At 42.5% G+C, this 15,000-nt stretch overlaps 2 protein-coding genes across 2 annotated transcripts in view; one reads left to right on the plus strand and one right to left on the minus strand.

Annotated features, from left to right (window-relative positions):
• Positions 1–241: 241 nt before the first annotated feature.
• Positions 242–14,544, plus strand: LOC138859877 (polyribonucleotide nucleotidyltransferase 1, mitochondrial-like; the record flags this gene model as incomplete). The annotated part of the gene is given in 6 exon segments (XM_070116196.1): positions 242–327; positions 485–678; positions 888–1,045; positions 1,344–1,655; positions 12,810–13,040; positions 14,345–14,544. Coding segments are annotated over 6 exon segments (1,140 nt in total), but the record flags the coding sequence as incomplete, so codon positions are not given.
• Positions 14,067–15,000, minus strand: part of LOC113828945 (uncharacterized) — a 17,514-nt gene continuing 16,580 nt past the window's right edge. The window contains exon 6 of the mRNA XM_070116136.1: positions 14,067–15,000. This exon is cut by the window's right edge and continues 586 nt beyond it. The gene's annotated coding sequence lies outside the window, so the exon portion shown is untranslated.

Raw genomic sequence — 15,000 nt, forward strand, 5'->3', positions numbered from 1 at the left:
ATAGAAAGGCTAGGGCAGTAGCTGTGTGTAAGACATGCATTTTTTTTCCATTGTATTTATGTGAGTGTAATTAGAATACATATGCAGTTCAAGAATGCAATCGGAATTCTTATATTTCTATTACAAATTTTTACAATACCAGCATCATTACAGGTGTGATGGAAGATCCCTTCATGATATGCGAATGATCAGCTGTGAAGTTGACCTTTATCGCACTTTACATGGTTCTGCCCTCTTTCAGCGAGGTCAGACACAAGTCCAGTGCACAGTAGCATTTGATGCACCTGAAAATATACCCAAATTAGACCCATTATTGGAGGCAACAGGGTAAGTTATGAAGGTTCTCTGTCTTGCATTGTAAATGCTAATAAGTTTATAAAATGCTTTTTAGTAATTTTGAAATGAAGATTTAAGCTTTACAAGGTTTTCAAATAATTTGGGATATAAAGATTTCAGTTTTATTTTGTTTTCTTTCCATATTTAGGGGACACAAAGACAGAAATTTTATTTTACATTACACCTTCCCATCATTTGCTACAAACGAAGTCTCAAGAAGTGGCCCTGTATCACGGAGGGAAATTGGCCATGGGGCATTGGCAGAAAAAGCTCTTCGGCCACTTCTTCCAACAAACTTCCCATTTGCAATCCTTCTCACATCCACTGTCATGGAGTCTAATGGTGAGTTTTGTGTGTGTGTGTTTGTGTGTGTGTGGGGGGGGGGGATGGGTGTGGATGTGTTTATTTTACCACTACAATTACAATGTTTAAGATTTTAAAAAGTCACAAAAATTATGTTGCCAATATTTAAATAAGAATTGAATGTGTTTGAGGTAACATTGTATTATTACTAATCTAGTCTAAACCATATTTTTCTAAATTGTTACTAGGTTCCTCATCTATGGCAACTATTTGTGGTGGAAGTCTTGCCCTTATGGATGCTGGTGTGAGTCTGTCTTCTCCAGCAGCAGGGGTTGCTGTAGGGCTTGTGACCCGTTATAATGCCAGTGAACAGCTGCAGGAATACAAGATTTTGACTGATATCCTGGTGAGGATTTTTATTTTATTTTCATAACTCCTCAGGTGATAGAGATTGACCTTACGAGTATCTTTGTAACAAAAATAGTCCTTTGCAGAGTTATTACTTGGCATCAGAATGATATATCAATAAAGTTTGTTGTGAAAACATAATTTGGTTTACAATAAAAGAGCTAAATTGATTTGAAACATTTGTATTACTTGTTTACAGTTATTTTATAGTGAGATAAAATCTTATGTTACTCTTATACACTGCAAAATATTGCTTGTTAATAGAGCATTTTTTATTATATATTTATGTTCCTTAGGGTATAGAAGACTACATGGGCGATATGGACTTCAAACTTGCAGGAACTCGAAAAGGCATTACAGCTCTCCAGGCAGATGTGAAAGTTCCTGGAATTCCTCTTAAAGTAGTTATGGAGGCCATACAGCAAGGCACAGAAGCTAAAGGCACAGTTCTAGCCATTATGAGTGAAACATTAGCTCAGCCACGTGAACAGAACAAGGAAGCAATGCCTGCTCTAGAGAAAATAATTGTACCACCAAATAAGAGGAGCAGGGTCATGGGCCCAGGGGGAATCAATATTCGCAAGTTGCAGTCTGAGACAGGAGTTCAGGTGAGTCCTATCAACCCCAGGTAGCTTATACAAATCATATTCTTTCATATTAAAATTGGTTAATGCTCAAGAAAAAATCTGATTCTTTGAATGGTGATACATTTATTGGTGCAATTGAAAACCTGCTTTATGTATTTTGTATTTTGTGATTATTGATTATTAAAGGGAGAGATTAAGGATAAGGGATGTCATATGGGTATAGACAGGGAAGTTGGAAAGCAAGGAGGGAGGAACACAATGAAAGGAAACATCTATCCAGGTAATATCCCCACAATCCCTTGTTTGTTGTTGTCATGGGGGGGGCTTAGGAAATAGTGACTGAGTCCCAATGTAGGAGACCACCTCTACCTTGGACCTCAGCCCTTATCTCAACTAATTGTACATGGTCTTTTCTTCTACACCTTCCTTTTTCCTTCTCTTCTTCATCCCCTTCTGTTTACTTCCTAAGGTGTGAGAGCTGTAGTGAAAGGATGAAAGGCTGGCTTCGTGTCTGTCATGAAGGCTTCCAGGAGCTATGGGCATGGTATTCCCTTGGTTAATCACTTAGGCCTTACCCCTTATGGGGACCCTGAGGGGTAGACCCTTTCTTTTTCCTACTTATTTCAGGCTCATTAGAGGCATTAAGGCTTTACTCTTCATCAACTAGCCTATCTAAATTTGATTTCACTGGTTTCCTGACCCTACCTCTCCTTTGACAACTTTATCTATTATGAGCCACCCACCCAGGTCAACACTCAAAATGCACCCCTTCCTCTCTCCCAACATTCTACTCTCCATCTCCTACTGCACTCTCTTCCTCATTGGCTACCCTCTCCCCTCTTATTACTACTCTTCATACTTATTGTCCTCCCCACAGTACTACCTCATTCTACACCACCCTATCTTTCCCCTGCCCTCGTCCTTCTACTGTTTCCACTTCTGCAAACCTTTTGAATACTCTCTTTTGGCCCAGCCAAGTGGGATCAATTCTTTGTGATTCCCCCTAAAGCCCCTTATTCTGACAATACCCTTCTATTCTAACAATGTTTCCAAAAACAAGAAAGCAAAGATTCAGTTTGTAGTTGTTCACACCTTTACACAGTTCAATCTGAGTCCTAAGCTCATGCACTATTTACCCTGACTGATTGGTGAAACTATTCCTGCCGAACCTCACTCCTCTCCTAAAACTTGTACTGGAACTGTTTTTGTCTCCCCAACCGATTGTGCTATCTATGACAGAAACTGGTCAGACTGTGAAAACATCGTACTTTCCTGCCTTGTTGACCAAGAATAAGTCCTACACCAATATTGCCAAGATTAGCTTCCGTAGACATGATCTCCCCCATGAAGTTTATATTGGTGGAGTGTCATGCCCTGTCTGACCATATCAACCTCTTCCTTGTCAGTGTCAGAAATGTCATGGTTTTGACCACCCAGCCAAACATTGTTGCTCCACAGACCATTGCCGTATATGTGCCAACCTGGTCATGACTGCTCAAATTGCTCTGCTCAGTCAGTTACATGTACTAATTGTGGTGGCCAGACAGGAAGCACGGCAACAAGGTTTTTCTTTTCTCTATTTATTCAAAACTATCTTCTGCTTCCCTCCCATCTTCTGAAGATATCTCAGCATCTCCCCCAGTATCTCTTCTCACTACTCCAAACCATCCTACATCTACTCTCCCTCTTCCCTAGTGTAAATCCAGATACTCTATCACTTCCCTGATGCCTACTTCTCCCCCTCACTTTACTTGTCACACCAATCAACCTAAACATTCCACTCCATCTTCTACCACATCTACACCCTTCTCTTCCTCTGCTCCTTGGACATCTATCCCCGTTTCTCCTCACAAGAACACCTTCATTTCTCAGACCTCCCAACCCAACTCCCCTCCAGAAACTCTTAAAGACATGCAAAACTTCCTAAACATGACCCAAGAGAATGCTCCACTCCCTCATACACTCTCCAATCCCTCTCCTCCTCTACATTCAAATTATTTGCCAATATCCATCCTCCTCCTCAAGTTCCCCCTACCGTTCTTCCTCTGACTCTCTCTCAACACACTCCATCTGCTCATTCTTCATGTTCACCATTCCCTCTTTGTTTCCCATTATCCATAGTGCTCCCACCTGGATGATAGATCCCACCCCTCCTGACATTCTTCCTGATATTTCACCACCTTCCCCAGTCCCCTTATCTCATTCCCTGGATGCTTCTCCTTCTCCTTCTGCTTCTCCAACAGCCTTCTCTACCCATATTACTTTTTCAATGTTTCATATTGGCTTTTTTGCCAGGTTTCCTTTAACAATGTTACGATTCTTCCCCCAACCACAGATATACTCCATTTTATGCAATCACCGTATGCCCTTAACCCTTTCCTCTTTTACTCATCTCTGCTATACTTCATTTGCTCCCCCTCTGTACCCTTTTCACTATCATACTTTATGCTGTATAACCTTTGACATATAACACATTTCATCATGATTTTTAACTCATTTTTACCCTTTTTGCCATAATACTTTACCATAGTGCCATATGAACCTTGATGGTTAGTACATTTATTTTTTCATCCATTAACCATTAACCATTAACCATTACCAAGGAAATAACAAAAGACACTCTATCCTCAACCCCATCACCTGCATGACATCTGCATTTCCTACATCCTCCTCCCTTATTACAATTCTTCAACCTTATTGCCTCCCCCCCTCACAGCACTACCTCATTCCACACCACTCCCTCTTCCTCTTGTCCTTGCCTCTCTACAATTCTCACCTCTACAAATCTTTTGAGTACTCTAGCCCAGGGAAGTGGGATTGATTTTTGTGATACCCCTTACAATTCCTTACTCTCCTAATACCCTACTCTTCCAACAGTGCCTCCAAAAACAAGTAGGCAAAGTTTCCCTCCACAGCCATGCTGATCATTCATGCCATCTGAGTCCCAAGCCCATGCACTATCTACCCTGGTTGACCTCATTGGTAAGCCTATTCCTGCCCAACCCAACTCCTCCCTTAATACTTGTACTGGAACTGTTTTCATCTCCCCAGCTGACTGATCAGACTGTGAAGATGACTTACTTGCCTGCCTCACCAACTATAACGCAATATCTATTTAGTGTTACACTATCCCATCTAAAGGAAACTGTAAGTCCAACATCAATATTGCCAAGATTACCTTCCATAGACATGACCCTCCCAATAAGGTCTTTATCGGAAGAGAGTCTTGCTTTGTCAGATCATATTGACCCCCCCTCCCAATCAGTGCCAGAAATGTTGGCATTTTGGCCATCCTGCAAAGCACTGTTGCTCCACAGTTTGCTGCTCTCTATGTGCCCAGCCGAGTCATGACCGTTTAAATTGCCCTGCACAATCACATGCATGTGCCAAGTGTGGTGGCTCACATACTGTATTTTATAGGAGTTGCCCATGCCTAAAAGCTTGAATCTAAAGTGGCAGTCCTCAGATACAAGCTCTTTAAGAGGCCAGACAAGAAGCACACTGAAAAAGGTTTTCAATTACTCCCTACTCAAATACTATCCATCACTCAACTCCTCTCCCCTCTACCCAGATTGTCTCTACATTTTCAACAGTAAAATCCATTTTCCATTCTGAATCCAAATATTCCAATGTCCACCACATCCCCTATGCCTGCTCCCCCTCACTTTACCTATCACATCAGACAAGCAAAACATTCCACCCCTTCCTCGCCTACCACATCAATTCCTACACCTACATCTACTCCTCTCCTCTTCACCTCCTTATAAAAAAATATAAAAAAAAAACTTTGGGTAGGGAGGTTTCCCAAACCTCCCTACCCATCTCCCCTCCAGAAACCCTTGAGGACATCTGAAATTTCCTAAGCTTAACCCAAAGAAATGCTTCTTTCTCTCACCCATCCACCAAGCCCTCTACCCCCATTTCATCTACATTCAAAGTGACTGCTGACATCCATCCCCTTCCTCTTCCTCATATTCCCCCTACCCCTCTTCCTCCACTTCCTCCACTTCCTCCCAACATCCCCCATCCTCTTCTTCCCCCCTGCCCCCTCCCTCCTTCCTTATTATCCTTCCTACTCCCTCTTGGATACTCACATAAATTCATTTTATGACTGCATTGTCACGAGGTTCATCTCCAGATGAACCTCGTGACACTATACCTCCTCCCCCTGATCCCCTACCTCATTCCCCGGACTCTCCTCTTACTTCTACGACATCTATTTCTACCTGAAGTTGAATATTTGAGGTTTCTCTTCTCACAAACCTGACTTTCTTTACCTCCCATCTTCCAAAAACCTGTCCATTGTCTGCCTCCAAGAAACCTTCCTCACACATCCTCTAATACCAATAGCCATTACCGTTTTCTATCATCACCTTACTCTCTACCTGCCTCCTCCACACTTGGCCATCATACCTCCCTTACAAACCATTAAACCTTGCACAGCTATTCGCATTTTCTCTGCTGCTGGATCACAATTACTCCATCCACCTTTTCTGTTAGTTGGAGATTTCAACTATTGCCACACCCTTTGGAGTAACTCCACAATTACTTCCTAAGGTTGTTTCCTGGAACACTTTTTCTCAAACACTGACCTTATTCTCTTAAATTCAAACTTTCTCATTCACTTTGACATGCATACCCAATTCTTTTCATGCCTTAATCTTTCTCTTTGCTCTCCTTCCCTTTATCTAGACTTCTATTGGTCAGTTCTAGACCACTTTCACTATAGTGATCACTTCCCTATCCTCTGTACTCCTACATTCTATGTCCCACTACCCAACCCCTTCACTGGTGCCTTCACAAAGTTGACTGGCATACCTTTACCTCTCTTTCTACCCTTGACCTTCCTCCTTCATCCTTCCCTTCCACTTCAGACATGCTTCTATACTTCTTAGCCAATATCCTTAATGCTGCCTATACAGCCATTCCCCAAACTTCCCAACCTTACACTTCAAAATGTGTTCCATGGTGGAACTCAGACTGTAGCAAAGTGCTTTGGTTGAAGTTTGCAGCTAGGAACAAGTTTCATAACATGAGAGGCACTCCCAGTGAATTAACAGCCATCATATAATCTAGAAAGGCATTAGCTCATCTTCACCGTATAAACTCAATCATAAACAGCTGGCACGAGTATGTTTCATCCATAAATTCATTTACACCTGTCTCAGCAGTCTCGTGGCAGATCCATTAACTTTCAGCAAAACATCCTCATCTTGCCCCTGTCCTCCTTATCCAAAGTAGGCTTATTTCTGACCCTCTTCAAGTTGTTACTGAACTTGGTACCTATTTTAGCCAGGTCAGCAGCAGCTCTCCCCTCTCTCCTTACTTCTTTTCTTTAAAATCAGACAAGGAGCATACTCCTATCTCCTTCTCCCAGTCCTCTGTAGAATCCTATACTGCCCCTTTTTCTTCTTCTGAAATCTGTTATGCATTGCAGTCATGTCACAACACCCATGAAGGACTAGACAGTATACATACCGTATGTTATGACACCTTCCATCTACTTCCTTGTCTTTCCTCTCATCAGTATTCAGTAACTTATGGACAACCAGAAACTTTAATCCCCACTGGCGTGAAGCTCTTGTACTACTTTTTCTAACACCTAACAAACCTCGTACTCTTCCTCAAGACTACTGTCCCAAGCACTCACAAGCTGTCAATGGAAATTGCTAGAAAAGATAGTAACATCTACCTAATGTGATACCTCAAATATCACAACCTTATCTCCAAATCAGTTTGGATTCCATCATGGCCAAAGCATAAGTGATCCTCTTGCTTATTTTGAAACACAAATCGCATCAGTATTTGCATATTGTGATTCAATATTAGCTGTCCTTTTCAACCTAGAAAAGGCATATGATACCACATGGTAAAATCATATCCTTCAACAACTATCTTTCCATGGCATACATGGTCCTTTCTTACTAATTGCACCTTCCATGTCAGATTTGCCTCTGGTCCTTCCATACCTGTTTTCCATAAGATTTTCCAGTCTGCTATAACATCAATCTTTTCTTGGGTTTCCAACCACAGCTTTTGATTTTCTACTTTTAAAACCTTTTCCAACCTTCACATGTAAGCTCCCAACCTCCACTCTTTCTATATGGTGCTCCTGTCAAATTTCACGTTCGTGCAAGTTCCTTGGTCCCATTTTTGACTTGAAACTGGCTTGGCAAGATCATATAATTTCTGTTAAAGAAATGGCCACCCATTGCCTCTGACTCTCACAGACTCTCTCATATATATCCTGGGGTTCAGGCCACAAAACACTCCTTCATCTCCATATTACCCTAATCCTCTCCACCCTTGATCATGGTTGTCATATATATTCTACTGCCTCGCCTCCCTTCTCACACACCTTGACACAATCCACCATTGCAGTCTTCATTTAACCCTAGGTGCCTTTTGATCCTCTCCAGTTGAGAGCTTATTTTCTGAATCAGGCTTACCATCCCTTTCTCCATGTCGTTCTCTTTGTCTGTAAGAAGCTATGCTTGTTTTCACCAATTTTTCTCCAAACTAACTTTCCTTCAGTCCCTTTGTCATACCTTCTCCTCTCCATGTTTACCTACCCCTTTCCCTGTTCATATGGATGCTCTACTTGCCTACTCAACTATTCATTATCTCTGATTCTTTCCTCTTTCTGCCTAATCTTTCCCTTTCCGGCGTATACCTCCTGTAATTGCTCTTCTACCCAAATCAAACATCCCACCTTCTGTCGTACTTACACATTTTCTTGTACATATTTCCATTCACTCCAGTACCCATGTCCATGAAGACAGCTCTAAATCCACCTTGGGTGCTGGTTTTACCATAGTCTTTTCTTTCTCACACATACAACTTGCCAGTTCTTCCTCAATCGAGCATCCTTACAACAAAACTATTTGTGATCCTCTTCGCTTTACAATGCATGTCTTCCATCTCTTCTTCATCCTTTACCATCTTTACCATCATCATCATCAAGGAGCTGACGCCGACAGGGGCGCATAGCCGCATCCAACCTTCGTTTCCACCTACGAGGATCCCTCATGGCTAGACGCCAGGCAGGGACTCGGCCCATCTCTAATTTTTCACGGCAGGTTTGGTCGATCTGCCCAAGCCACGACTTCCTAGGTCGTCCCACAGGCCTCCTCTACCCAGGGTTGTCTCGAACAGAGACGACCTGATGGGCAGGATCATCCTGAGGAAAGCGAGCCAGGTGGCCGTATAGCCTGAGTTGGCGATCACAGATTGTGCAGATAACATGTCCTGTGCCAGTCTCACAGTGCAACCGTTGGTTGGACACATGGTCCCGCCAACAGTACCCCATGATCCGGCGCAAGGACGTATTACAAAAGGCTTCAAGACGAGCCTCCAAGGTACAGGACAATGTCCAGGTTTCGCTACCGTATAGCAAAACTGGCATTATCAGGGCCTTGAAAACCCGTAGCTTGGTCCTTTTGTACAGGTACCGACATCTCCAAATACTCTTGTTGAGAGAGTTCTTGCCCCTGCTGCCAGGCCAATCCGTCTGCTGACTTCATGGTCTGACAGCCCAGAGTTATGAACTACACTACCAAGGTATGTAAAGCTCTCTGTGACTTCAATGTCCTCGCTGCAAGCACGTACCAACTGAACAGGTTCTCCTAACAAGTCCCCAAATTCCTGGACCTTAGTCTTGGTCCAGGAGACCTCTAGACCCAAGGGTTTCACTTCATTGCTAAATGCATCGAGAGCCGCCACTAGGGTTTCCAAAGACTCAGATAGAATGGCAACGTCATCAGCAAAGTCAAGGTCTGTAACCTTGATATTGCCCAGTGTTGCTCGACAATGACTTTGAACAGTAGCTCTTCCCAGTATCCAGTCCATGCAAGTGTTGAAAAGAGTTGGCACAAGGACACAGCCTTGCCTCACTCCTGAACTAACAGGAAAGAAGCTCGACAGGCCCCCACCACACTTTACAGCACTTTCAATACCAGTTTACAGGCTTGCTATTAGTCCAATAATCTTTGTTGGAATTCCTCTCAGTCTCAGGATCTCCCAAAGTGATTCCCAATGGACCGTATCGAATGCCTAGTTGAGGTCGATGTAGGCTGCAAGCAGCCCACGCCCGAACTCATGGCGGCGCTCTACAATGACTCGAAGCGTGAGGATACGGTCTATTGCAGACTTTCCAGGAGTGAATCCGGATTGCTCCAGTCTCTGGTGCCTCAGTAGATGGTCTCTGATACGTCTCAGAAGGATGCGGGCGAGAACCTTGCCTGGTATACTGAGCAGTGTGATGCCTCGGTGATTGCTGCAGTCCCAACGGTCCCCCTTCCCCTTCCAGAGAGGGATGGCCACACCCCTCAACAGGTCAGGAGGAACGGTACCGGACCGCCAGATGGCAGCCAGGACAACATGTAAGCCCCGTGCCATAGGTTCACCACCAGCCTTTAACAGTTCAGCCGGTATGCCGCAGATACCTGCTGCTTTACCACTCTTCAGCTTGGAAATTGCCCCCCTAACTTCAGTTAGGGAGGGGAGGGTCCTCACTGATGGGTGGATCCAGCAGAGGGATCTCGACACTACCCGCATCCAAGTTAACTGTTGGTAGGTTAACCTGGTACAACTGCTCAAAATACTCAGACCAATGTTCCCGCATAGCAACAGGATCTGAAACGATCTGACCACTTACTGAGCGAACTGCTGTCACCTGTGAAGAGGGCTTGGAGTTCAGCTTTCTCAGGGCTTGGTATGCAGGACGAAGGTCATTTACTAAGAAATGGCCTTCTACCTTCTCCTCTGCAAGACTCCTAATAAACTGTTCCTTGTCCCTTCTTAACAGAGACCGAGTTCTGTGCACATGAGAACGGTGCAATTCCTGATCCCCTGTCAGACGATCCGCACGACATGCATCAGTGGCTTCCAGTGTCTCCTGTGAGATGGAATTCTGTACTGCTCTTGGGCGTACACCAATCGTATCTTGAGCTGCATCAAGTGTTTCATGCTTGAAGGTATCCCACAGAAGAGCAGGGTCTGTCAGACTGTCGAGCATTGCGAAACGATCAGAGATTGCCTCAGCAAACCCACGGGCACACTCTCCCTCCCTCAGCCTGTCCAAATGAAACACCTTAGGGTGATCATTTGACCGCTGGGGAGTTCTGAAGTGGACCTGGAGGGTAGCCACAAGCAATCCATGGTCAGTACCACAGAACTCAGCACTCCTGTACACCCTGCAATTCTGGAGGATCCTCCAACGAGTGCTAATGAGTATGTGGTCGATCTCCTTGGGGATGTGGGTCTGGGCGCTGGTACCAGGAGCCAGAAATCCTCAATTTCTGGGACCCAGCAAAGTCCCGGAAAAGGAGGCTATTCTCACTACCGGCATCAGCTCCTGAACCATGGGGACTGACAGACATCTCATAGCCAGCTCGATCGCAGCTAGATACCGCATTGAAGTCACCCAGAGCAATGCGAATATCTCGCCGGGGGCATCTGCCTACCACAGATGTAAGTTTGGCGTAGAACATCTCTTTCATGTCAAGTTTACAAACATCGGTAGGAGCGTACACAGCAATAAGAGACATGAAGCCAAAAGATAGCTTCAATCTCAATACCATTATACGCTCATCAACAGGAGTAACCTCTACTACCGAGGGCTGGATTCTGCTGGAGATGGCAATGGCTACTCCCTGGAGATGGTGGCCGTCGCTGCGGCCCTACCAGTAATAGGTGTAGCCACCTACACTGGTCATGCCGCTGCCAGGCCTCCTCACCTCCGAGAGAACAGCCACCTCAACTTTCAGCCTCCCCAGTTCCCTCGACAGTAGAAGCAACCGATCATCCTGACGCAAAGAACAGATGTTCCAAGCCCCCACCCTGACTTCCCGCCTGAGGTTCAGCCTCTAGCAGTCACTCCGAGTGGATGCCACCTCTGCCACCCCCACCAACGCTGCCCCGTATAAAAGGGGGTGGCGGGCTGTGTACCCCAACTCACGCATATCAATATCAAGCCACCCACCATATCAACCCTATAGCCCATAAGATACAAGATTAGATGTATTATCTGTCTTCACAACAAGAAAGGGTTCAATTTTGCCATGTCAGGATCCCCAGCAATGAGCATGCAGATGCCTTAGCATCCATGCGTTCGGAGAGCCCGCATTATCCACAACCCACCTACCCTGCTTTTCACACATTCCAGCCACTGACTACTACCCCTATTTCAAAACTTTCCACTATAACTGTTGGCAATCTTTCTGGTCAGGTCTGACCAGATAACCAATCCATCTCTCCTTGGTTGGCTCCATACCACCGAAACAGACACCGGGAAACTACTCTTGCCCATTGACAAATAGATCATACCTGCCTCTTGCATCTACACCACACTCCAACCCAACCCTGTACTCCTCATGCAACGTTCATCTTTCAGTCCAACGTATCATATTATCCTGCCTCCGCTTTGCTGAAACTTGTACCCTCATTTTACCTAACGTCCTCTCTACTCCGATACCCCAACCTTTTGGACATTCTCACAGAATCCCCCACCTTTTCAGTTAGCAATCTATTCTCCTTCTTCAGATGATCAAATTATCCTTTATCCTTAATGCTACCACTTCTATCAATCCCTATACTACCCCATTTACTCCCCTTCTCTTTACCCTTCATTAGCATACCATCTTACAGTGTCATATGACCATTATATATGTCATATATATATGTCATATGACCTAAGACATTTTGTTCTAATAAAGAACTCAGTTAAACCCCTTTCACCGCAATACTTTACCATAATGCTATATGACCTTTGATGTCTAGCACATTTGTTTGTTTACGCATTAAACAACCATTATAAAAAAAAAAAAATCCTAAATCCATTGCATTTACTTCACTATGATTTTTTCATTATCATTTTGATGTGGAATTTTTACGACCTGAGAATCTCAAAAACGCAAAAACACAAAAACACATATATGGTATTATGAGACTGTACTGAATGAAATTCACCACATTGGTATTAGCTAAATTGTTGCCCAGTGATAATGCTATGTCACAAACTACACAAAGTATTAGCTCTTTGTTCTTAATTGTATCATTCAAACTATTATACGAAAGGAAAGGTTTTGAATAAAATATCAATCTGTTTTGTAAACTGTATTGCTATCAATGATAAGTAGGTTTCAACATGCATAATATTTTATGTAATTTTCCCAGCTTACTTGGCGAGAAGATGGTGTTTTGTCAGCGTTTGCACCCAACCAGTCATCCTTAGAAGAAGCAAGAGAAGTCCTGAATGAATTATTGAAAGATAATGAACCTACCTTAGAATTTGGTGCTATCTACACTGCTACAGTTGTTGAGTTGAGGCCCCAAGGGGTTATGGTAACTCTTTATGATGATATGCCACCTGTATTGCTCCATAATTCTCAGTTGGACACTAGAAAGGTAATTATGTTATAATATCCCGCAAACATAATTTCAGGTAGTGCATCCTCTGTGTTTTGAATAAGTGCAATTAACCCTATCATGACAGGACCAGAATTGTCTGTAATGTAATCACACAATTACACAACAGATAAAACTTTCTGGCTGGGTTTGTGCCCACTTCTGTAGAGCGAAGCATGACACTATATGACATAATACCCAAATACATCATGGCAGCAATAGCCACATCCATCACTGAGGGGTCAAGTAAATATAAATTAGTTTTATTCTTTATTTTCTTCTCTTTTATTCAAAGTAATATTTTGTACATCTCATATAGATAAGCGATAGACCTTGCATTTTGATGGACTTTAGTTATTGCAATTTTTTTCCTCTGCATTTATTTATTATTATTTTTTTTTTTTCTTATTTTTCCAAGCTACTCTATAGCATGTTCTGAGAATTAAGAGAGAGAGAGATTACAAAAACAGAAATGTATTAATTATATAAACCTTACATGATTTCTATGTTCTGATAAATTATCTATACCATTACTCAAGGGGATCTACCATTTTAACTGATTTTGAAAAAACTATCAGGCCTCCACCATCGGAGCCTCACCAGATCCCCCATCAATACAACTCCTCTCCGGCATCCAGCCATACCTACAACACTCACTCACTAAAGAGATAATAGACACCATGGCAGAGTTCACCATAAATGTACATGCCATGGCTGTAGTGGACAAAGTAGCAGATGGCATCGTATCACAATTATTCCTGTGCCATTGGCTTATTGGACCAAGCTTGTTTTTCTCCTTTAGTAGCAGCTCCATTTATATGGTAAAGCTTTTAGGCAATAGCACCTAAAGTGAATGTAAACCTTCAAATATTAATATTATTAAAAATTATAGCAAAATAAAAGCTTTTAGGTACCAAATAAGCCGGGTGCAACGGGGAAACTGCTGATGCACACCAACAATCTCACGATCATGTCCACTTGCCAAACTCCTTTTTACCTGGGATAAATGGGTTAAGAAGTATCCAATTTGACATAGGTATATTTATTTGTGAGGTACATCTTTACAACTTGACACCCCAATATTTGTGCCCTGTCTTCTTGAAGTAAAATGAATTCCAGATACATGCTTGAGTACTAACTGATAAAAGTCCTTTATCCAGTGCCAGTAAATGGCATCTAAACCTCCATGCGTTGGGAGAGCCCAAATTCTGTATGGTACCTTTACCTGCCATGTATTATAGGTATGTTTACGGAGGTGGGATACATGATTGTATTTATTTATAAAGTCACTTATTTTTTAACAGATCCAGCATCCTAGTGTTCTTGGTCTTGAAGCTGGCCAGCAAATCAAGGTTAAGTATTATGGCAGAGATCCAGCCTCAGGTCACATGAGGATCTCTAGACGAGCACTCCAAGCTTCCAACATAGTTGCAAGAAATCTGCATAAAACTGAACCTGTATAAACAATAATTTGAAATGTAAATTAAACTTTTGTATATATTTACCATTATTTTTTATTGTTACCTATTAAACAATTACAGATGGAAAAAAATGTATATATCCTGTTGCTCATATGTTATATATCAAGACAAAAACTAAAATATACATTCTTGTTACCTATACATGATTACCTTTTTACCTACTAATTTTTGGTGATGATTTTATTTAAGGTAGGGGCAAAGCAAGGCTAAGCTTTTCAAAGAATTTTAATTTGATAAGGGAAATTGCAACTATAGTTATTGATTATTTGGAACCTGCATTTTGACATGGGTGTAATGATTAATTTTCCATCAAAAAGAATATAAGGCAAATTACCTGTAAAGGCAAAATAAAGTTTTGAGATGACAAGATTTCCCAGTAATTATGTCTGATTCCTTTGAGTATCTTGATTAACAAATGTGATACTAAGATGTAAAGGTCTGTTCAAATGACCTAGCAACTGGTCTTTCTGAACACTAAT

The sequence above is a fragment of the Penaeus vannamei genome, chromosome 38, assembly GCF_042767895.1.
Source record: "Penaeus vannamei isolate JL-2024 chromosome 38, ASM4276789v1, whole genome shotgun sequence".
In the NCBI taxonomy this organism is placed as follows: Eukaryota; Metazoa; Arthropoda; class Malacostraca; order Decapoda; family Penaeidae; genus Penaeus; species Penaeus vannamei.